General features: G+C 32.4%; 1 protein-coding gene across 1 annotated transcript in view; it reads left to right on the top strand.

Annotated features, from left to right (window-relative positions):
• Positions 1-27624, top strand: part of Atg14 (autophagy related protein 14) — a 108824-nt gene that overhangs the window by 65855 nt on the left and 15345 nt on the right. Inside the window, exons 6-8 of the mRNA XM_035350123.2 lie at positions 7071-7246; positions 20925-21090; positions 25226-25402. Coding sequence (XP_035206014.1) covers positions 7071-7246; positions 20925-21090; positions 25226-25402 — 519 coding nt within the window. The remainder of the gene's footprint in view (positions 1-7070; positions 7247-20924; positions 21091-25225; positions 25403-27624) is intronic.

The following is a 27624-nucleotide window of genomic DNA, read 5'->3' as shown; positions in this document are numbered from 1 at the left end:
TCTAATAATTATCTGCTATGGCAAATGATTTCTTTATCACTATATTTTGGGGAAGTCCTCACAGAAAATTAACCCTTTGATGGTTATGAACGAGTTCAGCTCGCAATCGAATCGTGCTTCATAATGCGCGCAAACGAGTTCCGCTCGGGAGCAAGATTTTGACCGAAATGGTTAGTAACGAGCACTACTCGCATAGTGAAATTTTTCCCCAATGCGCGCTGACAAGCTGACTTCGTTCGCCATTATTATTCTGCACTGATTGTGTTTCAAACGAATTATTAAACGAATTTAGTTAGTTTTACTGTCTACAGGTGGCAGTATGAGTTCCATGAATTTCTTTGCATAATGAAGGTGGTTTTTTTTTTTTTTTTGACCTTGTTCATTTTATACGTATTTTGGCGTGGTTTTTAGGGTGTTTGTACAGTAAAATGGCTCAAAAGCGAAAGTTAGATAGTTATGATGATGATTATGATTGTGATACAGAAAGCTTATCAAGTTTTGAATCTGATGAAGACTGAAGACTTTGTTCACAGTATTTCAAGCGATGAGGAAGATTTTTCGAGTGTTCGACAGTGGTGTATAATTGATTCAAGTTCTCACGCTCCTAGCCGATTTAGTTTTACTGGTGATGTAGGCATGAAAGCTTGCGTGACAAATATTTCTGATCCACTAGAGTATTTTGAGCTGTTTTTTACTGATGAGATTATAAATCATATTGTTACGGAAACCAACATTTTTGCTGCTGAAAATTTAAATAAATTTAAGAGCAAAGAACATTCCAGAACTCATCATTGGCGTGAAACTAATTCAAATGAATTGAGAGTATTTTTTGCAATATTAATTTTGCAAGAAATAATTACGAAACCAACTGTAAGAATGTATTGGTCAAAAAGAAAGTTAATTGAAACTTCTAGTTTTTCTAACATCATGAGTTCGAGAAGGTTTGACCTTATTATGCAATTTATTAATTTTGATAGGAATGAAAGCACTGATTCTTCTCATTCTCAGCCAAAACTAAAAAAATATATGGACCGTTTTAAATTACTTACAGAAAAAATTTTCGGAAGTTTATACACCCGAACAAGACATATGTATTGATGAAAGTCTGTTGCTGTATAAAGGGAGACTTTCTTGGACCCAATACTTACCTCTTAAAAGGGCCAGATTTGGTATCAAGATGTTTATGTTATGTGAATCTCATAGTGGATATGTGTGGTCTATTATAATTTATGTCGGTAAAGGCACAGATATATCTGAAGAAAATAAAGAATGTTCGTTTTCTACTCAGGTAGTTTTGACATTGTCTAAGCCGCTATTAAACAAAGGATACTGCCTTACTATGGATAATTACTACAACTCTCCCGAGTTAGGGGAAATGTTATTGAAATCTAAAACTGATTTTTTTGGAACATTAAGACCTAACAGAAAAGATCTACCAAAGGAACTGAAAACAAAAAAGCTTAAAAAGGGAGACTTATTTGCCTATCAAAGAGGTAAGATGATGATCATGCGATGGAGAGATAAAAAATATGTTCATTTTATAAGCTCAATTCATAATTCTGAAATCGTAAAAGTCCAAAATAAATTGAAAAATGTGGAAATAGAGAAGCCTAAGATTGCTTTAGATTATAATAATACGATGGGCGGTGTAGATCGCATGGATCAACAAATTGGATACTATGATGTAACCCAATCTCGACAAAGGAAATATTACAAGAAAATATTTTGTTATTTATTGGACATAACAATTTTTAATGCTTTTCAGCTGTGGAAAAAAAAGGGGAATAAAAAATCAAATTTGGAATTCAGAATTGAACTAGCTAAAAGAATTGTTGAGAAATATCACACTCATAGACATTTGAAATTAAAACCTGCTGAAACAGTTTCGAATACTTTAAGATTGTCAGCATGCCACTTTCCTGATTATATTCCACCTACAGAAAAAAAGAAAGAACCTACTAGACGATGTGTGGTATGTTGCAGCAAAAATGATGCTAATGGAAAAAGAATTCGCCGTGAAACACGTATGTATTGCAAAGACTGTAATGCCCCATTATGTTCAATTCCATGTTTTAAAGTACGAGGGCTATCCAGAAAGTAGATTACGTTTTGGAATAAAAAAATAAACAAAGTATAGGAAACAAATTTTATTATATACAGATGAAAGCCACACTCAAATACTACTTTTCTACATAGTCACCATACAAATTAAGGCATTTATCGTAGCGATGTACGAGCTTGGAAATTCCTTCGTCGAAAAATTCGGCCGCCTGCGCCTTCAACCACTTCGTTACCTCTTCTTGCCTTCCATCTTGCACAAAACTTGTGGTAACCAAGCTTTTCGCTGATGATTTCGTGCAACAAACTTTGCGAAATTTGTGGAAAACTCAAAGAAAGTTCCGTTATTGTGAAATTTCGATTTTCACGGACTTTAGCATCGACTTTTTCGAGAAGTTCGGCGGTCACTATGCTGGGTCTCCCACTTCGATCTTCATCGTGAACATTGGTTCGGCCATTTTGGAATCTTATGACCCACTGACGCACTCCACCTTCAGTGATAATGTTGTCCCCATACACTTCACGAAGCTGCCGATAGATTTCTATCGGTTTACAGTTTTTTGCAGTCAGAAACCTTATTACTGAGCGCACCTCGCAGCTCGCGGGATTTTCAATTAACGCAGACATTTCAAACCGTCACAGTATCTGAACGGAGCACAGCACGAACCTCTCACTAGCACGGCTAGATGCAGACTGAGCTGCGCAACGCTCTGACCCCAAGATGGCCGCGCTAGCCCCGCTTCTAGCGGACACAGACGGAAACGTAATCTACTTCCTGGATGGCCCTTGTATATCACACACAAAAAGATTTTTAGGTAATTACTGTATTTATACTGTGCTTCATAAAGTTTTACGTTAGTTGTATTTATTTAGTCCTTTCAATTTAATATTTGTCTTATATTTATAATTAACTATTATTATTTATATAATTGGTTATAATCATTTATAATTTACTGTTTAATAATTGTTTTAAAGTACATAAAAATTGTTATTTATGTACTACAAATACTTTAAGAAATTTTTAAAACGCGCGAGACGAGCTATCTACAGCATTGCCAGAGAAAGGTGACATTTTTGGAAGAACGGCGGGGGAAAACAGCTGCCACTTTCAACTACTGTTTACTCCTAATGCTGTGCGAATTAAGTAAACGGAAACTGCTCATTTCCATAACCGTCAAAGGGTTAAAGGTTTTATTCAACTGAACATTAAAAGTTTTATCTTAGTTTGAGCAAGCTGATTGCAGGGCTGTTTTTGTATTTTCTCATCTGTAATGTAAATGCTGTGTGCTCTAAGAAAGTTCTGCACACAAACAGACTACTATTATCCAAAGTTCAGTAATCAAACTCCGTTCAGGTCTCATTTACTGCCCAGAGTACTAGGTTTTAGGAAAACCAAAAATAATTCTGTAACTTCTCATAACCTGTTTTTTCTTAAGGATTTCTTTTCTTCTTTTCTGTTTTAAGGATTTTTAAATGGTTTATGCATATTTCCTGTAAATATTTTTGTCTTTGCCTCTGAATAATGAGTAAGGTAAATTATATAACTACAGTAATACCTCTCAATAAGGGGACACTGGCCATATCAGGCATTTTATCCCTTAAATAAAGGTTTCTCTTCATCAGAGGGTACATAGTAAAAATATGTAATTTAATTAGAAATTCAGGTTGTATCAAGCTTTAAGTAACATAGTCACAGGTATTTATTTGAATTTGAAATTAATGAAAAATAAAAATTCTTCATTAAAAAAAATTGAATTATTGCAGAAATGTATGAAATGAACAACAGAGTTTTGTACTTACATAAATTTATAGAAAATAATCCATTACATGCTTTTGTTTGAAAGTGAATTGCAAGCACTTTTTTCCATGTGGATATTGTTATGAAATGTCCAGCCGCTGTAAGATAGCTTCCCCCACAAAGCAGGTTTAAGATTGCCAGAAAATGGAAAGGGATGATAGGGTTTTCATATTTGGCGATAAATCACCCATTTGGCACAAAATTGACAATATGCCACAGACCGATGGAGAACCTTCTGGAATGAATTCTTACTGTTTTAGCCCAGAATGTTCTTGATGGCTTGTGTCACAAGTCAAAAGCTATATAAACCCTGCTGGTATGTGGACAGTCAGTATCTCGTTCATCGAGTTGATAGTCAGTGCCTAGTCGAGTCAGTTAAGAGTCAGTGAGCGAGTGCCGAGTTGGTCGTTGAGTGCATCAAGAGAGTCTCTTAGTGTATCTTGAGGTAGTGCATCGGCAAGTTTTATTTGAGAGTGTGTTGAGCTCCGAGAATGACCGAACTGAGTCGGGAGCTGTATTCTAGTGTATCGTCAAATGCATCGTGAGTTGTAGTGTGGAGAGACTTGAGAGTATGTAGAGTTCCGAGAACAACCAAGCAGGTTCAGGAGCTGTACTCTGGTGCTTTGCCTTGAAGCTGTCTTCAACCTTATAGTCTGATGGTTTGAAGGCTGTGTCGTTGATTGTTTCAGCGTGTTTATAGTAACTGTAAACGGGATTTTTGAGTTGTCCTGAGAATACTGCCTAATAAATTGCGTTTTGATACTTCAGGTGTCGCCGTTATTCACTCCAAATCCACTAACCTGTACCGTATACATGTAAAATATGAAGAAGCGTAGCAACTAACAAAAACGTAACAATAATAAAGTCGCTATTGATCTTAAGTTCTTCATTGTCATCAGTAATAATCATGAATTATTTCAATTGGGAGCTGTATTTTAAGCTATCTGTATAGTTTTTTTTTTTGTCACATTTTTCATCTGGATTTTCTTCTTCACTGGTTTCCAAGCTATTTTTATTAAGGCTCACATCATCAACTTCAGTTGAAATAAAAGATTTCATATGGTCATTGTTATCTTCAGTTTACAAATATTCATTGATTTTTAAATACTCTTGCATTTGAGCACTGCCATTGCTTTTGACAAGTTTAAACAATTCATTTTCATCACTAGTATTTTCACTGAGGGCACTCAAAAAAAAAAAAAAAAAAAAAAGAATTTCAAAGCAGTGCTAAACACAACTTTGTGATATGAATTTAACAGCTTTTGTTATCCACTAAATGGCATTCAATACATTGACACGTTTTGCAAGCTGATCACTGTTTCTGTGTGGAAAAGAACATGCCGAAAAAATAATTTTGTGTAATGAACATTGAAGCTTCTAATAATACCTTGGTTCAAAAGCTGTAATATTGATGTTGCATTAGGTGGGAAGAAGACTAATTTCACTGATTTCAGTTTTGTGATGCCATGGATCGATAACGATTTTGGATTGAGCTTCGTGGTTTTTTGCTTTTCCAATTGCAAGTGGTTCCTCAAACTGTCCTTACATGTTACAACAATGTAACGTAGTGAGACATTTCTTGGAGCGTTTACCATCAGAGCACTTTTCTCTTTTGAAGCATAGAGTTTTATTCGGCAAAATTTGATAAAATAATCCTGTTTCGTCTGCAATGTAGATGTTTTTAGCCTCACAGCCTTCACAAACTTCATTTACATTTTTTATCCAATCTGTTACATGTTGCACTTCTACTGAATTTTCTTCATCACAAATAGTTGTAAAAGTAATGCTTAATTAAAAGTATTTAAGTAATTTTAAGCTTTTAAATGCCTAAAAGTCTGCTTAAATTTGTCTGACCAATCATTTGATGCTTTGAAGTTCTGTAGTCCCAGACGTTCTGCAACTTCTTTTGCCTTTTCTTGCAATAATATTCCACTTACAGGAAAATTACTTGCTTATACAGAGCAAAACCAGTTGAACACTAATGTATCATTTTCACATGCTTTATCTAATTTTTACAGTCTTGAAATGTTCATTTAAATATATTCATCCATAATAATTTTATTTCTTCTCTATCCTTTAGCACATGGCTTGGTTTTTACTTAGTATTCCATATTTCTGCCTTAAATCTCTCAAACTAAGCTTTTCAGCTTCTGCTACATGAATTAAATCAAATTTTGTCTTTTCCTCTTTGAAGCTGTAACAAAGTAATGCATGTATAATAATAATTTCAAAATAATACACAACTACAAAACTGTGCTTGTTTGGGTCCGCAGTCCTAGCAAGAACTAAGAATGATACAAGTTTTCACTCTACCACATTCTGAGATTCCTGTGCCTTGGCAGGTGGGCTAGTCATTTCGCCATATTTTCTTTCCCATTGGTTCTATATTGGATTGTAAGGCAATCCAAGATAGTTTCCCCTACTGAGAATTGTAGCAAAAATGACTGGATTTTGAACTCTGTGAATGTGAAATATCCTTTTGATTACACCACAACTTGCTTCTGCTATTGTATTGGTCCCTTTTTCATAACTGAAAAGCAGTTTTCAAAAGAGAGGTATTATCTTTTCATTTTATTGTTTCCTTGTTATAAAGCTATCTTTCACTGAGCACAAATTTTCCTTTGAAACTTCAAAAGAATATTAACAGAAAGTATTTCTATTTTTATTTATTTCTCCATTTCTACCATATTTTTTTAACTGATTTTCAGTGTCCCTTAATAAGAGGTAAATACATTAAGGTCCCTATTCAAAGGGACCAGGGCAAATAGAATTGTCCCTTAAATAGAAATGTCCCTTAACAGGGGGTACTGCTGTAGTTATATCAATACATTTTATATTTAATGTTGAAATTATTCAACTTTTTATGTTTAATATATTTTGTCAGGGAAATTATTCTGCTTGAACACTGAAAACCAGCAGAAGTCAAGGAAAATAAAAAATTTTGTGGAAATCCTATGTGCCATATGCCACAAGTTCACTTGTGGTGTAGCAGTTTATCTTTGTTAAAATATAAGGTGGAGAATTTTAACTTTGAAATGTAAATTGTGATAGTGTTATGCAATCATATAAATTCTAATATGTGTTCCATTAACACATCATGCTTATTTATTTATTTGTGTGTGTATAAAATGTCTTTTTGTTATTGAATTGTGATTCAGAAATTTTTAGATATTGTTAGCTGCAGTTCAGATTGCCTATTTCTGCTCCTTTGTAGTTACAAAGACAGTGCCTCAGAAGAAGGCCAGTGTGCTGAACTGGAGGAAGCACAGAAAACTACCTATGTCCAAGGTCAGTGGGTGATTGCAAGTAGTCCCATGGATGATACAAAATATTCAGTTGTAGAACCTTGCATTCCAAGTAATGGAGATTACTCAGCATACATTGATTGGTGTAAGTATAGTACATTTAGTTTTATGTTGTTGAAATTTTCTGCTGCTAAGAGTTGTATTTGGGGTAGTAGTGGTATTTTGTTTCTCCTCCATTGCTGGGAATATTACTAACATGTGTGATTATTAAAGTATTTATGCTTTACCTGTTCTGGTTTTTCTATTTTATAGTCCATATTTTTTATTAGATTTGCTTTTTCAATGATATTGCTTATCCTAATTTTGCGGACACTAAAGATGTCTTTGAAGAAATTCTGATTTTTGCATTATGTTATTGTTATTTGCATAGTCATTCCATTCTATTGTCCTTTTATTTTTCATATGCAATGAAGAGACAGAGACACTGGATAGACAGTCTAGCATGTGTTATTTATCCTACTTGTATGTAGCAGCAATCTCTCTTTCTTGTAAGACATTTAGACCTCAGTTACTGTGTATATGTAGTGATAGCCATCTGTAAAAGTTTATTGTGCAGTGAAGGTGGCAGGTTATCATGATTTAAATGACTTATCACAAGATAGGGTACTAAGTGATCATTAGCTTAACTAATAATATTTCTGAGATATAAACAAAATTTAGATTTTCATGTTTAGTGTGAGAATTGGGGTAAAACATCAAACATAAGTGTCACTGTAGTCATTAAAAGACTGATGGTAATTAGAAAATAATCATCTCCAGAGAATCATTTCGAATAATAGGTATGCAGCACTATTGTGAATAACACTGCATTTCAGTTTTGAAGCCACCATTTAATATCCAGCATGAGAACTGTACAGTGTTCCCTATGTAAATATGGGCTTTAATAACTGAGGCTGCATCCAGTTCTTAATTATGTCATGGCACAAGTTTTGTACCTCATCTGTGCTCAGGAACTACACTACTGGATATCAAAATTACAAATGAATTGCCTGGTCTGATGAGTCATATTTTAATTTAATTTTGGTAGATGGAAGAAAATATCATGAATTGATGATTTCAGTATGTTGGTAAGGGAAATGTTTCCAATAGTTGTATGATGTGTATTCAATTAATCTTAAATTGATTTCTTTATATATCTTCAAACTTCTTGGATTTGTGAATATTATGTTAACTTTCATTTTTAGATGTGATGCACTCATTCATATTGTGTATTTGCTGTAAGTTTTGGTCTCTGTCAATAAGGCAATGCACCATCATTCAGATACACAGATGCAATGTGTGTGGTTTTTTCAGGCTCTGAAATGGCCTGTTTGTTCACTGTAAAAAGTGTTCATCAAGCATAGTTGGATGCCACACAATGCTAATCTCTAACTCAAATAATTTGCAGTGGGAATGCATAATTTAAAAGCAGTTGATAGGCCAGAATTTTTAATTCTAGTGACAAAATGAAAAAATACTTTAATAATACTTGTAAGACATTTTTAGACACTGTAATTTAAATACATCGATGGCTAAATATTAAATTCTTAGACTAACATTTCTCTCAAACAATTCCAAAATTTTTAATTAATCATTAAATAATTTAATTTAAATTAAAAATAAACAAACTATGAAAACTTTCTAAGTTTTCAGAGGAAATTTACGAACTGAAACAAAAATTAAGAATAAATAATAACAACTTTGTCTCTTTCCCTTATATATCAAATTTTTCTTCACCATATAAATAAAAATACATATGTTTGTGTGTAAATAATTGTAAAATTCTTTATCATTTACTACATCTTAACATCTGATGACGTTTCAATTCGAATCAAGTTTGTAGCTTTGGAGAAAATTAGCAGAAATTATTGTAAATTGTCAATGCAGATTGATAAATCAGATTCTTTTCTTATTAATTTTCAGGTGTAAAGAAAAGCTCTGAACATTGTACAGTTGCACGCCTCCAACCTGCACGCAACAAAGTGGTGACTGCTGAAACTGGAAATTAGACAGAGTCTTGGGAAGGGTTTAAGTCCCTTTTTATTCAACTTTAGAAATTACAAATGCGTGCTCTTGACGCTCACAAACTACGCCGACCCGGCGGTTAAAATAAAAATAAGAAACTAAAAAGAGATACTAACAAGTCACTAACTACGAGGCTCTCTAAATGTAACTAACATCACCGCGTTTTACAATACCGCTGATACTTCAGCAAACTCTGAATATTACGTTAAAAGATTAACAAATTGCCGAGGCAAACACACAAGCCGAAATGCGTGGTTCTTCAATTTCTGACTACCTACCTCCGCGCTCGTGAAGTAAGAAAAGCGCACTTCGAACTCGTTTCCTTTCTATTTAACTCAGAATACTTCCGCTGATAATTTGAAACCTTGCGCGTTCTACTAAAAATTTACATACTCTGGCATTGGCAGTTCCAGGGGAAAGTAAGGCTTGACAGGAAAGATAGTATAAACTTAAAATAAATATAAACCCTAAATTTGCCGCTGCCAGAATTTGGAAAACTTGGAAGCAGGTCCTACAAACGACCTGTTGAAAAGTTTCTACAATTCTGAACTAAATTTTAAGAGTCTCGGTTACATAAAAAAAAACCTGTTATCTCACAAAAGGTATAATAAATTTTTGTGTATACTTATTTAAATCTCTCTTCTTACAGCAACTTTTCCTGGACTTCAGCAATCAACCTTGTTCTTTTCCTTCCAGCATCTGGAAGGAATAAGTATCAGTATCTTTCTAAATACATTATAATTTGCACTTTCTTGACACTGAATACATTTTTGTTTTTAAACGATTTATTTTCCTTAGTTACTGCTTAATTCACATTCATTCAAGTATTCAAACATTAATTTAACTTTACCCTGGCTCTCCACCATGTGTGGTGTCAAACGGGAATATTCGTGTTTTAGTATTACAACGCTTCCCCTAACCACCATGATTTGTTAGAATTCAACAACCACTCGACATTCACCTTACTCGGATTACACAGACACACCTTACTCGACATTCTACAACTCGATGAGCTACTTTAACATTCTTAAAATTCAAGTGTAGGTGGAGAACCCTACAAAACACATTCATTCTAACTTCCCCCTCATTCATTTTTAGACATGCAGGCTTTCGCTCTAAAGCATGATTTTATCTACAGTTTAATACTTAAATTTGAATTTATTGCTTTTAAGCATTTACATTTAGCATCTAAAATTTTATGCTTCGAGACTAAATTCTACTTTTACATAACTTTCAAGTATTTACATATATTTACAAAATTCTAATACATATGATTTTTTACAATTTACCATAAAATGAATAAGAGAAAAATAAATTTTTACTTTACTCATTCTTCGCCAAGTTGGCGGCACTGAAACTAAAATTCTTATTAATACAAGAATACGAAGTTATTTTTATCTTCGGCCAAATTTTGGCTTTAACATAACAGAATTAGTCTTTTGACCAACAGAAACTGCTTGTTCCTAGATTTTATACTGAAAGAAAATAATACTTTTGCCTTAGCTAAATAAGTAAAACAAAACTAAGTCTCAACCGAGACACATTGACTTTCGTCAAAACATAGAACTTCGTATTTACGCATAACATTTTGGAACAAAAGAAAAAAATTTTATAGAAGATTTTAACTTTGAGTTTTCGATAATTGGAACTCTGTTATTCTTTTCTGGCAGAACTGTTCCCACGTTATAGGTTTCATGGACGTCAATCTTCTCCTTACTGACCTCCAACTGACATCCACGCTAATTTGTCTTTTTCGTCCTCTGCATGCTGGCCTCTTGGTGTAGTAGTCGTCAGGTTGCTGTCTTTTTCGTTTTTCCCCTGGACGGCTGGTCTTGGCATCCTTCGGTCTGGAGTCATGCTTGAATTTCTTCTGTTGTTGCTGGTCTTTTCGTTCCTCCTGTCTATTTATTTTCCGGAATGGCGGCCTTGTTTGCACCTGACTCTCTGGCCCTGGGAGCGTTCTCCTTGATGTATAATTTCTACTGCGATACATTTTAGGTGGTGTTTTCCTCTTTATCAAGGTTTCTTTACGCGGTTGCTTTGCATTCTTGTTTTTCTTAAATACTGGAGTCTGAAAGTTTTCGTTTTTTCTTTTTGGTACCGTTGCCTGGGTTGTAGAAGGGCTAGGTCTCTTTTCAGTTCTCTGCTTCTCGGGTGGTGGAACAGGTGACGTTATTTCTGGACCTTCTACTTCTGTTACGCTTGAGTCCTGCAAGAAACTTTTAAGGATTTCAAAATCATTTTGATTATAGTATTTTTTCACCTGGTCGGGACTTGCTTTACAGATTTCCCCTCTCTCGTTCTTAAGGTACAATACGACTCCTTTGATTTCCTGAATTACATAGGGGCCTTCAAATTTTGGAGCTAACTTTGCCGTAAAATAGTCTGGGGCACTTGATAAAGAAAATTTCCGCTTCAATACTTTATCCTCAACTTTAAAATCTGCTTCACGGCGTTTTCTATTGTAATACACTTTTTGCTTATTTCTTGCCGTATCCGAGCTTTTAAGCGCCTGGTCAATAAGTTTTTGCACATCTTTCTGTTTAAATTCTTGCTCTCTTTGCTGCGCAAAGAATAATTTATCTAAAGGCGTAATTAACTTTCGGCCTAAAAATAATTATGCTGGGGTTTTTCCCATAGTATCGTGATTTGCCGTTCTTAAAGCATAAGCTAACTCATTTATGTAGCAATCCCAGCGCTTGTGATGTGTGCTAACGTAACTGCGAATTATTTTTACAAACTCTTTCTGCTATGTTTGCCTGTGGTCTATACGGAACCATTTTGATATGGCGTATGCCAAGTCCAGTGCATATGTTTTCAAATATTTGACTAATGAATTGTTTATCGTTATCGCTAATGACATTTATCGGTGCAAGGTATTTTAAAATGTATCTGTGTAAGAATGCATCTGCGACTGTTTTGGCTGACGCACGTTTAAGTGGAACAATTTCTCTCCGTTTTGAAAAATGATCTACAATTACTAAAAGAAAACTATTTTTATTTAACTCGCTCTGGGGGAAAGGATCAAGAAGATCTATGCCTAAAATTTCATTCGCAAATATAGCGCGAATGCTATTTAAGTACTCGGCCGGGCTGTAATTATCGGGTTGGAGGGAAAGTTCTGTCATATTTTAAATAGGCAGGTGATTTTTCTTGTAAATAAAAAAAAAATCTGGCTGGCGAGTCAATCGGTTTTTTTTTTTTTTTTTTTTTTTGTTTTTTTAGCTGCTGTATAATATAAAAGGTGCCCTTTTTTACCGTTCATCATTTACTTGTAATATTTAAAGGGAAAAACATGTCGGTAGATGAAGTGCATTTACGACACTGCATTTTATATGAATTCCAAAAAGGAAGCAACGCATCTGTTGCATATAAAAAATTTATGTGCGGTATTTGGAAAAGATATTGTAAATGTTCGTACTTGTCAAAGATGGTTTAGCAAATTTCGTTCCGGGGACCTGAGCCTCAAAGAAAGTTTTCGATCTGGACGACCATCCAAGATCGATAATGATGTTTTGCGATCCATGTTGGAAAATAATCCACATTTAACAAGTCGAGAAATTGCAGAAGAGTTTGGCATTCATCATACAACTGTTGGAGATCACATTAAATCTCTTGGGTTTGTGTTAAAGCAAAGTGTTTGGGTTCCACATGAATTAACGGAAAGAATTTGTCTGAGTCTGATCGTGTAAGAATATGTTCATCACATCTGATTAGACACAATGTGGAGCCGTTTTTGGACAGGCTGGTTACTGGAGATGAAAATTGGATTCTTTACGAGAATATTAAAAGAAAAAAAATCTTACTGCAAACCAGGAACATCATCAGCAACAGTTCCAAAACCAAGTATCCATCAACGAAAAGTACTGCTTTGTTTGTGGTGGGACAGGAAAGGTCCAGTGTATTATGAGTTGCTGAAACAGGGAAAAAACATCAACACGGATCTGTACTGCAATCAGCTGGATAAATTGAATGCAGCTATCAAAGAAAAAAGGCCAGCATTAGCGTCCAGAAAAGGAATAGTGTTCCATCATGATAATGCTCGCCCGCATACTGCAGTGGTGACACTACAAAAACTGAATGTGTTAGGATGGGAAATACTTAGTCACCCCCCCCCCCCATATTCACCTGACATTGCACTCTCTGATTATTACCTGTTCAGATCTCTGCAAAATTATCTAACGGGAAAAAAATTCAAGTCTTTTGAAAGTGTTTCTAAGGCAGTTGCTGACTATTTTAACTCCATGGATGAGAACTTCTACAGAACAGGAATTTACAGGTTACCTGGAAGATGGCAACAGGTTGTAACAAATAACGGAGCATATATAATTGATTAATATTAAACACATATTTTTATAAATGAATTCAAATATTTTCTTTAAAATACGACAGAACTTTCCCTCCAACCCAATAATATCATTTATTAACTGACATTGATTGCAGGACCTGACATACGCAGTTACTATTTTGTATAATTGCGGGAAATATACCGCCTCGCGTACCCTTTTTAAAGTCCCCCTAAATGACCCGCTGTTTTCGCGTCGTGTAATTCCTTCAAAATGCTTAATCGAAGTGAGGCTGGGATGACTGGTTTGTACTCGAGATTTTCGTTTGTTGTTTTTGTATAAAATAATATATTATCTATTATTTCATAGTTTTTTGCTCTATTTCTTATCGCATCGATATCTGTGTGTTGAAAGCTTTCGGGGTCATTCAAATATGCATAGATACTTCCAAATTCAGGATCAGCTTTCAGTTCAGCGATAATTGTATCTCTAGAATCTAAAATTTTTGTAGTCAACACAGCACATTTAAGTTCATTACCTTCATCGTCCAGTTTTATACGAGAAAGTGCGTCAGCTACATTGTTTTCCTTACCCGGTTAATATTTTATTATTAGATTATATTCTTGGAGTTTTAAAGCCCATCTTATTAACTTGGGCGTTAGGTTTTTCCCCGAGTAAAGTCTACCAACAGCCGCATGATCCGAAAAGACTGTTACTGGCGCTTTGCCGATATAAACTCGAAATTTGTGTACAGCCATTAATACGGCTAATGTTTCATTCTCTGTAGCTGTATAATTCCTTTGTGTGTGATTCAATGTTTTACTAAAAAATGCCAGAGGAGGGCTATTTTGCATAAGAACCGCACCCACCGCATGGTCCGACGCATCTTCTGCCATTTCCAGGTTTTCGTCACCCTCCGGGAATTTCAAAATAGGGGTATTGATGAGCGCTTCTTTTAATCTTTCAAATGCAGTATTTGCTTCTGCTGTCCACGTAAATTTACTTTTCTTTCTTTTAATTACTTACAGGGGTTCAACAATATTAGCGAAATCTTTTATGAATGACCGATAGTAAGAACATAACCCAAGGAAGGAAGAAAGTTTCTTGGTGGTGTTGGGAGGTGGGAAGTTCTTGATTGCTTTTATTTTTTAATCTTGAGTTTCTATACCCTTTTGCGGAATTTTATAACCCAGATATTTAAGTTCTTTAGTTGCGAACTTGCATTTTGAGGCATTAATTGTAAGACCGACCTCTTTTAATAATTTAAACACTTCTTCTAGATCTTTAATATGTTGTTCCAACGTACTACTCGTTATAATTATATCATCTAGATAGATTTCCTAGATCAAGTCGATTTTTCTAGGACGGGCTTTAGAACAATGTCCATAGCTCTTTGGAACGTTGATGGGGCCCCACACAACCCAAAACATGCGTAAAAATGCATAAGTGCCCGATTTTGTTATAAACGCGGTTTTATGTATGTCTTCGGGTTTCATAGCTATTTGATAGTAGCCAGACGTTAAGTCCAAAGTAGTCATGTATCTAGTAGATTTAATGTTTCTAATAATTTCCTCTATAACCGGCAAAGGGTAAACTGGGAATTTAGTAATACTTTTCAGTTTTTCTGTAATCGATAGCAAACCTCCAAGCCCTTTTATCAGAAGGAGGAAACTCGTTCTTTTTCCTACATAGTATGACTGGACTCGCGTACTCACTATTTATGGGCGTTATTATTTTGTTCTTTAACATTTCCTGAATATGTTCTTCGATGATTAGGTTTTTTTGTTTATCATAACGATACAGTTTAGTCCTACAAGGTTTTTCGGCAGTTAACTGTATCGGATGCGTAACTATTTGACAGCTACTAGGCCTTTCTGAAAACAAGTTCGAAAAATTACTCACCACTTCCCGATGGCTTGACTTTCATGGTCATTTAAATGGCTAAGGTCAACTAAAAAAATTAATACTTTGAGGTTTTCCTCTTTTACCTGTATGTTTTAATGATAATTTCCCGATGCAGTGACAGGTTTTTCCTTGCGCCGTTATGATTTCTGTGTTTTTGTTTTTAAATAATCGTAACCTATAAAAATTCTTTTTGAAAAATGTCTCACTCATAAAATTACCTTCTGCTCCTGTATCGATGAGGGCTTCTACTGGTACATCGCCAACCAGGACTTGTATAATTGGTAGACGTGAGTTCTTTACGATGACTGTATTTAAGTGTCTTTTTGAGGGTTTTTTTTAAAACTTCCTGGGTCTGGACCCTCGCTTTCACAGGCCCCTCTACTCGTTTAAAGCTTTCCTTTCAACTTCTGCCTTCTGGGTACGCGGACGTTTGTTTTCAAATTTCCTTTTTGGGCCTTGACCTTCGAGGTTCGATGAGTTAGCTTGATAGCTCTTTCCCCCATAAGAGCAGTTTGCATTTCTGGTCTGCTCATTTGAAGATTGCCTTCGGATACTTTGAGAGTATGATGACCCTCCAGCTTTTTCTGCTATTCTGCGATTTTGAAACTTGACCACCAATTCGAAGAGCTTCTGCAATGTGCTTGGGTTTCTAATTTCAAAGTAATCTTGAACAGCAGGTAGTAATCTTGGTAAGATTATTTCAATAATCTCTGCGTCGGGTTTCTTCCCATACAGCATATCCGTCAGCTTAATTTTTCGCAGAATAAAGTCCGTCAACTCTTCTATATGCCATTGATAGAAACTATATAGTTCGGCTTCTAGCCTTGGTCGATCTTTCACTATGGGGAAGGCCTTTAATAACAATTTTTTGAAATTTTCAAATGTATATGTCTGGCTTCCGAATTCCCCTAATAAAAATTTGCCTATATTTTTCCACCATAGCACGGCCTGTCCTCTTAGTGCAGATGTGGTGATGACAACTTTTTGTCTTTCAGGCACAGGCTAGAGCTGAAAGTGATTGTCTAGGCTTTCTAGAAATATTGCCACCGAATTTTTTCCGTCGAAATTGACGTTTGGCTTGATTGACGCTCTCAACGTCTGGACCAGGTATCCAAATCCTTCCAATTGGCTTGCCATTTCTTGTTGTTGTCCCACGGCTTTCATCCGATTTTCGGCCATTTCAGTTCGACAAGTGTTCGGGCGCCAATGTACAGTTGCGCGCCTCCAACCTGCAGGCAACAAAGTGGTGACTGCTGAAACTGGAAATTAGACAGAGTCTTGGGAAGGGTTTAAGTCCCTTTTTATTCAACTTTAGAAATTACAAATGCGTGCTCTTGACGCTCACAAACTACGCCGACCCGGCGGTTAAAATAAAAATAAGAAACTAAAAAGAGATACTAACAAGTCACTAACTACGCGGCTCTCTAAACGTAACTAACCTCACCGCATTTTACAATACCGCTGATACTTCAGCAAACTCTGAATATTACGTTGAAAGATTAACAAATTGCCAAGGCAAGCACACAGGCCGAAATGCGTGGTTCTTCAATTTCTGACTAACTACCTCCGTGCTCGTGAAGTAAGAAAAGTGCACTTCGAACTCGTTTCCTTTCTATTTAACTCAGAATACTTCTGCTGATAATTTGAATCCTTGCGCGTTCTACTAAAAATTTACATACTCTGGCATTGGCAGTTCCAGGGGAAAGTAAGGCTTGACAGGAAAGATAGTTTAAACTTAAAATAAATGTTAGTTAAAATAAACATAAACCCTACAACATATAAATGTATTCCTAAATAAAGCAGTTACTGACAGTGCAAAAATGTGCAACTGAACATATTTATTTTTTGACAAGTGCAAATAAAAGGTAATAAAATCTGTACCTTCAAATCTTTGGATCAGATTTGGATCACAGTGTAAATTAATTAGGTCCACTTATAGATTTTCTGGTGCATTATTCATAGTCGTTTTTAATAGAAATAAAACAAATTTAAACTCGTTCTTCAAATAACTAAAGTCTTGCAATCCTTGCAATACTGTTTTTGTAACAAATAAGTAATTTGAATGTTGCAGCCCACGAGCTGCCAGTTTGAGACTGCTGCCATACAATGTTCATTTCAAAGAAGAAACTCACCACCTATGCATAGTTTCATTTGTTCTTTAGAAGGCATGGTATTTATTGTCTATAGCAGCGTTTCCCAAACTATTTTGACCGTGGCCCAGTACGAGATTAAAAATTTTTTCATGATCCACCTTAGAAAAAAAAAATTTACAAAACAAATTTTATTTTTTAATAAAAATCAAAATTCAAGTTATTTGTTTGTTTATTTTATACACAAAAATTGCAAAATAATTATATAACAAAAACATAATTAAAGACAATCCATTATCTTAATTTAAAACTTAAAGTAAATAAAGTAAATTTTATTTTACATATTTTGACCTTAGTGCGAAGGATGATGTTGTTTTTCATCACATAGTAATTTCAAATTAGGACTTAATGATGTTAATTTTATTCTCAAATAAGGTTCGATATCCAATCTGTTTCGATACTTATTTTTTAAGTACACGAAGGCTGAGAACACAGTTTTACATGTATAAGTGGTGAAAAAAGGCATTAAAAATTGTATCACTTTTTCGCTTACGCTTGGATATTCCTTTTGATAGCTGGACCAAAAATTAATTAGTGCTACAGTTTCAAACACCTTTTTTAAGATCGGTCTCGAATGAATTTCAGTTAAATTATCAACTTCTTGTTCACTAAAATTAAGCATCTCTTCCTTTTCAATATCGACAGAAAAAGAATCTTTAATCCACATATTATTTGAAGGAATATCTGGAAAGTAGTTTTTAAAACTATTTATTAGCTTCGAAAGATGTTCTTGAATTGAAACTGATAGTGTTTCAAGATGTAAATCTTCTTCATCGTAGTTTAAATGGTTTTAATAAATTTATGTAATGTTTCAAAAGATTTAAAATTTCCTTTTGAAAGTCATTTTTTTAATTATTGCAGCGACTTTTTCCGATACTTTGATAGTATTTAAACAAAGGCCTTGGAAGTTTAAATTCAATTCATTGAATGTAGCAAATATGTCGCACAAATAAGCTACTTTTATTAGCCACTCGAAATCATGGAGTCTATCCTTAAATGGAAAAATAGCATCTTTTTTAAATGGTGGTTGTTCATTCAGAAATACCAAGGCTTCGTCTTTTAGCTCAAACAAACGTTTTAAAACCTTTCCTTTTGAAAGCCATTGTGAATTACAATACAAAAGGAGGTATTAATGATCACTCCCCATTTCCTTGCATAATTCGATAGAAAGTCTGCTATTTAATGGACGAAACTTTATGTAGTTTGCAAACTGGACACATTCTTCCAAAGTCAAGGCATTCATTTTACCGCCAATGCTTGTTTATGGATACTACAGTGCACCCATACACAATTAATTGCTAATTCTTGAATTTGTAAAAACAAACCTTTATGACAGCCTGCAATTGCATATGCTCTGTCGCTACTTAGCCTAACACACTTCATCCAATCAATACCATGACTAGTGAAAAAATCATTGGTAGCCTTAAAAATTTCATCTGAGGTCGTTCTAGTGAGTAGCCTTTTACAAAACAAAAAATTTTCTTGTATAGTGTCTTCATCAATATATCTGATAAAACACATTAGATTGCATTATCCTCGATGTCTGTGCTGCTTTCATCTATTTGCAAGGGAAAAAAACTTGCTCTTTTTACTTGAGCAATCAGTTCTTCTTCTAAATGTTTCACGCAATCATCAATTCTCCATTTAACTGTATTATTTGATTATGGTATCGCCGAAAATAAACATTTTCCCTTTATTCTGTATAAATTATTTGCGACAAAGCGGGAAGTATTAATTTTTCTCCAGCACTATAAGGATACGCAGTTTCAGCTATTAATTTAAAAATTTCAAAAGATGTCAAAGTGAGGTTTTTATTTGACTGGTGAGGTAAGAGTTTTTTTTTTTTGGGGGGGGAAGCGGCAATCGGTTTATTTTTCTTATCAGTAAAAATGTTAATTGGTACTCAGAATGGAGTGTGTTTAAATGCTGTTTCAACTTTCACGATTTCATATTTTCATTTGAAAGTTGCTCATTGCAAATAACACATAGCGGCAAATTATTTTGACTGCCGCCAGCAATGAACCCAAAGCGTAAATATTTGTCACAATAATTGCGAGTCCAAATAGTAGTAATAGTTGCAAGTCCAAGTAGTTCAAAATAACAAGCTTTACACGTGTTATTTTGGCGCTGTATATCTGCTTTAGGTGCTTAAGGCACAGTTTCTTCATGATCATGATGTTCAGCTTTGCTTGTGCTTGGTTGATCATCATCATTTAAATCTATGGTTTTCTTGATTAATCATTTATCCATTTTAAAAAAAGGTTGAAAGCTTTAATAAAAAGAATTAGTTTATTAATGATTTATAAGAAAAAGTATTTTTATTACTTACAAATATGAGTTGCTATTAATAATAGGTAATAATAACTATTGTCAAATAAAATAGGCAACAAAAATTCAAACATAACCTTGTTTTGTTACACATGAGTTTACGCCGCATGTACCAGAGAAGGCACGGAATGACAAATCGAAGTCAGCCAATCAGAGCATCTGAATTTAAATGGTCCGGTAGGAAGCGGTTGTAAAGGGTTGCCACCTGCAGTACTTGAAAAGTTTCGAAAAATATTAAATTTAGAGCAAAATATTATAGATTTTTTGTGTTTTTACAATTTTTGCCACGACCCAACTGAATTTTTCTGCGACCCATACTTTGGGAAATGCTGGTCTGTAGACTACTTCATAGAGCTTACAAAATCCTTTGTTTCAGTATGTTTATTAGTATTGTATGTATTTGCTATGAATAACGATCAAAATTTGAGTGATCAAGTGCTGAAAACTTAAATGAAAAAAAATTTCCCTGAAATTGTTGAAAGCTTTTTTTTGGTTGTGTTTGTGTGTAAAATTCAGTTTATGATTCAATTAACATGTAAATAATGTGACAGGCTCCCTTTTAATTTACAAACCAACTAACAGTCACATTTATATTTCTAAATTAAGAATTTCATATACCTATGTAGTTCTAGCATTAGCATATATTATGAGCTGTATTAAATATTTGATTTTTCTAAATTAACCTATCTATGCCAAATCACAAAGGTAGTATTTTTTCCCCCCTAGCAGATATTAGATAATGAATGTAAATATAGGTTTTCTGTAAAACAATCATATGAAGGTTAAATTTTTCCAATTTCAAAATATAACTATGTTAGCAAACTCTTTAATTAATGTACAGTAGTGATTTTTTTTTAAAGTATAATTAGACTTTTCATGTTGTTTAATTATAGTTTAAAGTTGGAAGAAACAAGTAAAAAATTCTAGAAAAATTAAGTATTATTTTCAAAACATTGATAATTTTATAGGGAAAATTTTAATGGAAAACTATCATTGTTGAATTGCTAAAATCTTGTGCATTATTTTTTCTTTTAGTGAAAGCTGTTGTAAAAGTGTTTTATAACCTGTAATTTTGATACTCTCTCTATAGGTTCGTCTCGCATTCAAGGAATTTCTAGAAACAGTCTATCAAGGAGTGATAGGCATCAGTTTGATGCAGCATATGGCATTAGTGCTGCTTTAGCATATACTGCTCAATTAGTTGGCATCCTTGCATTGTATTTGGATGCTCATGTGCCAAAACGTTCAAGTTTTAGGTAAGACATTAAAAAAAAAATATTGTGAAATGTATTTTTCAGTAATAATTATATATTGGCTTTATACAGCAATAAAAGAAATAGCAACTGTAGAATTTTTTCTCTGTAAATGCTTTAAAAAGTAACACTGTAACTTATTTAATGTTCATCTTATCTTTACTATTGTGAGGGAAATAATAAACATAAATGTTTATTGTTATTATTGCTGTTGTTAAGGTAGCATGTACATTAATTGTATTTTTATGTTTAAAACATTTTTCTCATTAAAATCGTGTTTTTACTGAAACAAAAGAAGTGCTAATGAAAAGATAAGGCTAAACTAGTTCTTAGATTTCTTTTTAATTGCCATTAGCAACTTTTTTTTTTCATTTCCTCATTATTAATATTATATCAAATCTTTTTAATTCATTATTAGTGCCATGAAAAACATTGAAATTTTTAATTATTCTTTCTTGGATCATAATATTATGAAGGAATAAATCATGTCAGCTAGCACAATGATAGAGTATAAAAATTACTTAATAAGAAATTTTCATTTTCAAACATATTCTATTTTCAATACAAGTATTTGTTCTTCAGAATACAGATACATGTAAAATTTAATTAATTTAGTTTTGAAACCATGTCATTTCTTAATAATGGGTTAAACTTTAATTAAAAAAAAAACCTTAATTTAAGCAGATAGTTCTCGCGTGCTTTGCCTTAATCAAATAAACCAAACCACTTATTACTTCCTTGTACAAAGTAAAGGAAGTATTGTAATTGCGAAAAATATCGGATGTCATATTTCAACAGAAATGTCTATTTTGACCATTTCCAAATCCATTTGGACTTTTATTACTTTTTTAATTTTTATTTATTTTTTGGAGGGGTATGATGTCTGTATGTGCAGACAGAATAAAACTAATTGTAAACTTTTTTTCCCAAAAACTAATTGTAAAATGTATTTAAAGTGGATTCCATGATGTATGTATGTCACATAATTCAAAAATGATTAAGTGTAGAACATAAAAACTTTGTATATGGGATTGCTAAAACATCTAGTTGCGCACCTCCCATTTTTATTGCAATCAGCAGAACTGATGTACGTATATATGTGCATACACACCCAGAGCCTTACCCGGCTCAAAAAGGCTTACCCAACTTTTATTTTTACAATCATTAGTCATATACATCTAGTTACAAAAGTGTTTCAAATGATAAAAATATTCATGTTTTGCAACATCTAATTTTAAAAATATAGTAAAATAAAATAAATTTTGACAAATAATGAAATATAAATTTCCTATACTTATATTTGGGAAAGTTTTATACTCATTATGAAAAAATGAGATCATAAGAAGTTTGACTCCCATTATGATGCATTTAATTTAATTATGGCAAAGCACACTAGGGCTATCTGCCTAAGGGGAGGGATGCCTTCATGGAGAACTTTCTAAGGGAAACTGGCTCGTATACACGTTACACATGGGGAAAACCACGCGACTCCCATTATGACAAAAATGCACCGGGATATTTAATTTAACAAATTTCCAATATTTGATGTCATTTTTGACTTGCCTTCAAGAAGTCAATTAAGTTGAGGAAATAAGTTTAAATGAAGTATAGCAAAAATATATGTAATGTAGTAGGCCGTAAAAGAAATCATGTAGTGTCTACATCAGATTTTTCTTTTCCCTTTGGGGTTATGTTAAAAAAAAATTTGATTTTCTCCACTGTCAGTAACATCAGAGGAACTTTCAAAATCACATTACAGCTGCTTTGGTTACCATCAGAAGAGAAAAATTGTAGCACATTCGAGTAGAAGCAGAATGTATTACTTGAATTTGTGTTGTGTAATGTGTAACAGTAAGAACATATGTGGAATATTTATAATGTTCTAACTAAACTTTTGGAAGACTTTTGCTTGCATTTCTTGTAGTACATTTTGTTTGCAGTATTTCACAAAATATAGCATTTTAAAACCAGTGATTAACCCTTAGGGTATGAATTTATTTGAAAAAATTCTTCTGTTAAATTTTCACTGAAGTACTGGAAGAAACTTACTCTTATAACTGATACCAATCACTTTCACCATGAACAAAACTGTACATGTTTAATTTTGTCCTAGTTTGAATGACGATTAAAATTCATTATCCATAACTTCGTCAAAACAAATGCATGACAAGTTGAAGTCATCAAATGCACCCAAAGGGTTAATTGGTAATAACATGTAATTTTTTACAAAGTTGTATTATTTTAAATGCTAGAAATATGTCTATAAAAATTATCAAAAGTATTATATATTGATGTTAAATAGTGCATACCAATGTGTGTGTGTGTGGTCCCCCCCCCTTTGCTGACACCATTAAGTGGGAGTGTTCTCTTACTGCCAGAATTTCATAACGTTTAAATACTTTTCCTGCACTTTCTTAATATTTATAATGTTGTATGTTGCTTCCATTGTGAAGTTTTTTCATGCATTTTGTGTTTCTTTAAGTAAAAATATTTGCACTTAGAAAATAGAAGAGTACTGTTGTTCAGCTATAATTATGTCTGTGCTTTTTTTAGGAAGGGGATAAAATCTTCGAAGTTGGAATTTTCATTTATGTAATCATTTCCTGAAGAAATTTTGTGTGGCATAAATTACAGTTTTAACATGCTAAAGTAATTTACATGAAAGCTGTCATTATATTCAATTTTCCTACAATGAATTATTTTTGTCAGCTGAATAAAAAAGTTATTTTTTTTTATATATTTAAATTTGTTTGGCCTTTTGCTGAGTTTCACTTAGTTTACTAATTATTAAAATATCAAGTTGGTAAACCCTTTTAAAAACTGTATTATAGAAAAATGTGAAGTGGGTTGAAGTGATTTGCATGCCATATATATATGATGGCCTTTGTGTGTAATCTCAAAGACTGTATAAGAGACATGTGCCTTATTTTGTCTGTACAGTTTTTTTTTGGGGGGGGATTGCATGATTGAAGAGGTACCAGTGTTATAATGCATTTATATATATGGTGCCGACTATATATAAATATTTCAACATCATTTGAATGGCTATTGACTTATTAGATTAAAAATTTCTGTTAAAACATAGTTATTTGAATGATTATTCATACAGATTAATATTTGTTGGGTCAGATAATGGCAAGTTATGAAAAGTGTGAAAATATGCGACTTTCCTAAATGAAAGTCTTTGAAATCATCAGTTGCTCTTCCTTTAGAATTCTTTAATTAAGTTCTTGGATCTCAAGGACTTCTAGTTATATCTAACTGGTCTCTTCTGCCCTTATTCCTGATGTATTTCTTCTATTCAGTCTGTTTAATCTTTGGAACTGGACAAAATTCTTTTTTTATTTTTAAGTGTATTATTTCTAATTAGCAAATCTAAAGGGGGAAAAATTGTTTTTTCAGCTAAATGCAAGCAAATAGTTATGATTTTTTAAGAAAAGGTGAAATAACAAAAACATTGTGTGCAGATTAATGGCCTAAGATAAACTGAACCCAAAGCAAATGAAGAACAGATGAACTGTAAGGCAATATTATAGTAGGTAGCCCAAGGTAAATTGAACTGGACATGGAGGAGGAGAAACCAAAAAAGCATTAATGTATTCAACATAGCAACAAGCAATAACATTTCAAAAGCCACACAGCAAACTCATAATTATCTTGTCTTTCATCTATCTGTATATCGTCTTACAGTTGATGTGTTTTTCACTTGATTTGGGTTATATTTTTTCTTGCTCATGTTGCTGAAAACTGTAGTGTAATATCAAAATAAAATTACTTATAATTTTTATTAACATAAAATAAATTATGCAGTATTCTAGAATCAAATGTTTACTTGTAATGTTTAGTTTTCTAAATATGAAAATTAGTTATCCAGTCATACTCAATTTAAATAATTCAGGCATAATTTTAAAGCAGATTTTTAACATTGACAATTTATCTGTAGATTATTTTATTTAATGAAACATAAGATCTTTGCAATTAAGATATATATGTAAAGTAACTTAAGTATATGTAATAATATATATGTAAAGATTGAATTATTAATTTAACTGAAATATTTTTGAGCCATATATATTAATGCTGTTTTTATTTTTGGCATTTTATTTTCTTGAGATAAATAGTTCATTTTTCTTTACAGTGAATTCTGTGGACATATTACTTCAAAAAAGAAATTCCTGCATAAAGTTGCTAAACTAAATGCAAACATAATTCATCTGTGTTTAGCACAGGGTGTAGATATTTCAAACATAAACGCCCATCAGACAATATCAAACCTTTTGCTTATTTTTGATCCTGAAGCTAGGGAAAGACAGAGGTAAGATAGAGCCTAAATTATTATGTGTAATAGTGTATTATATTTAAGTTGTATATGTATAGTAGTTAAGTAGAATATGTAAATTTCAAAAATAAGTTTTGTTTAAAAAGTATCATAATAGTCGACTGCATTTTAGTGGTACCTATTTAATCATCTGAAACCACTTCAGAAAAGTTTTGTTTGAAAATGGTGAACCATTGCCATCTCTGCATTTTTAATGATAAAATATATATTTATATTATCAAAATTGTTTCATAAGAATAAATTGAATTTAATTAAAAAAATTAAATTTAAATACAAATTTAATTAAATATTCTTTGTGCCATTGCTGCAAGGAATGAAATTTAAATTTAAACAAATTTAAATTTAATTTTTAACAAACACGTATAAAAGTAAAAAAGCAAATTTAAATCCTAAAAAAAGGAAAAAAGCCAAAATAATTTTTAAAAAAATGTGCAAACATATAAAAGATTTAATTCTTGAACTAATCTACAATATCATTTAAATTCAGAAGCATAAGCAAATCAAGTGCAAAATCCATGAAAATAAATTCACTAATTTAGTAAATTAAAATTAAATTAAACAATTTTTTAAAAACAATGCATAAGTGAATGACCGTTGAGTAGGCAGGAGACAGACTTATCAAGGGGAAGTTGTCTCCAAACCTAACTCTCCAATCATTCAATTCGTGTTTCGTCATTCATGCAGGCAAGGGTAAAAGTCAAAACCAAAAGTAATACCAATAAAGTGGTACCCTTAGAAATTAACATTTAAGAATTAATAATTAAGAATTAAAGTTCTGAAAATAAAATACTAATGAAGTCTTTTGAGAAACAAGTAAAGTCAAGAATTAAACTTTTTTCAAAAAATTAATAAAAAATTAATTTTCTAAAAAAATAAGAAGAAACCAATGTATTTTAGAAACCCTTGTCTACAGAAACCTCCCGGACACGAATATGCATATCAATAAAAAGAAACTAAAAAAAGAACTAGACATAATCCATATAAACCAATAAGAAACAAAAAGAACTAATTCACAATTTTTTAAAAAACAAATATATATTTAAAAATATAATTTCATATTTAGAAAATACTTAAATACTACATAAAAAATTTTTAAAAATACTAAATAGTAAGTAAATAGTAAGTTTTAATTCTAACTTACCTACTATATGAGTGTTGGGGTCTGCAAAAGTGTTGTTAAAGAGAAGTAAGTGTGTTCTTCAAATTATATAGATGGCACTTATGTAGGTAAAGTTGAGTGTTAAGCTGCTATCTTTATTATAGTAAAAATTTTTTTGTAAACATTAATATTAAAAATTAAAAATCCTAAAGGTAGTAATTATCAGTTATTTAGGGAGTTAAGTAACTGAGCCAATCAATGGATGTAAGTTTGCTTGAAGAAAAATAAAGTGGTATTGTGAATAAAAAATGTAAACTGTTTGAAATGTGAAATGTGTGTTCTGTTGAAAAATTGTGTAAAAATTGTAAAAAACGTTAAGTGAAAAATTTTTTGTGAAAATTACAAATAATTAAAGTAATTAAGAAAAACTGAAATGTGTTAAAATTAAAGTTTTAAAGTAAAATTTCCCAAAATTTTTTTGGAATAAAGTCCCTTAAAAAAAAATCCCAGAAATTTCTAAAAAATTCCTTTTGGAAGTTAATTAAAAGTTATACTTAATGAAAGAAAATATTAAATGTTTAATGAACTTGATTTCAATTGGTATATCAAAATTTAACTAAATACTGGCTAAAGTATGGAAAATTAGAAGAAGAAGATTAAAATCTTCACTCAATTCGGGCTATAATTGAGACTTTTGAAAAGAGTTGGCCCTTTATTAGTAAAAGGAAAGAATCCAGTATTGATTAAATATACATATTTACAAAATATTTACAAAAAAATTTACAAGATAATTTCTCTACTCTTTTATATCCTTAATTACCCTCCAGCTAAGGTTTAAGGTAATGGTATCATATCAAAAAGAGCCAAAAAATTATAAAGTAAAGTGAAGTCCTGCCTTTTTAATATATAAATTAATAAATTTTGGTGGTACTTGGTTATCAACTTGAACATTAATTAGCTTTATTATTTCTTCCTTTAAATCGTCTATTTCAGTACATATATTTTTTATTCTGATAATTTGGCTATGAAACGTGTTTTCTATTACTTTTCTAGAAATATTAAGAGTTCCAATTAATTAGTTTAATAGTATGAAAATGGA

Source organism: Stegodyphus dumicola, chromosome 1 (assembly GCF_044657685.1).
Source record: "Stegodyphus dumicola isolate Sdum_Otavi_A_Nest chromosome 1, ASM4465768v1".
Classification (NCBI taxonomy): Eukaryota; Metazoa; Arthropoda; class Arachnida; order Araneae; family Eresidae; genus Stegodyphus; species Stegodyphus dumicola.
Note: the sequence above shows the minus strand (reverse complement) of the source record. Positions and strands in the feature narration are given on the sequence as shown.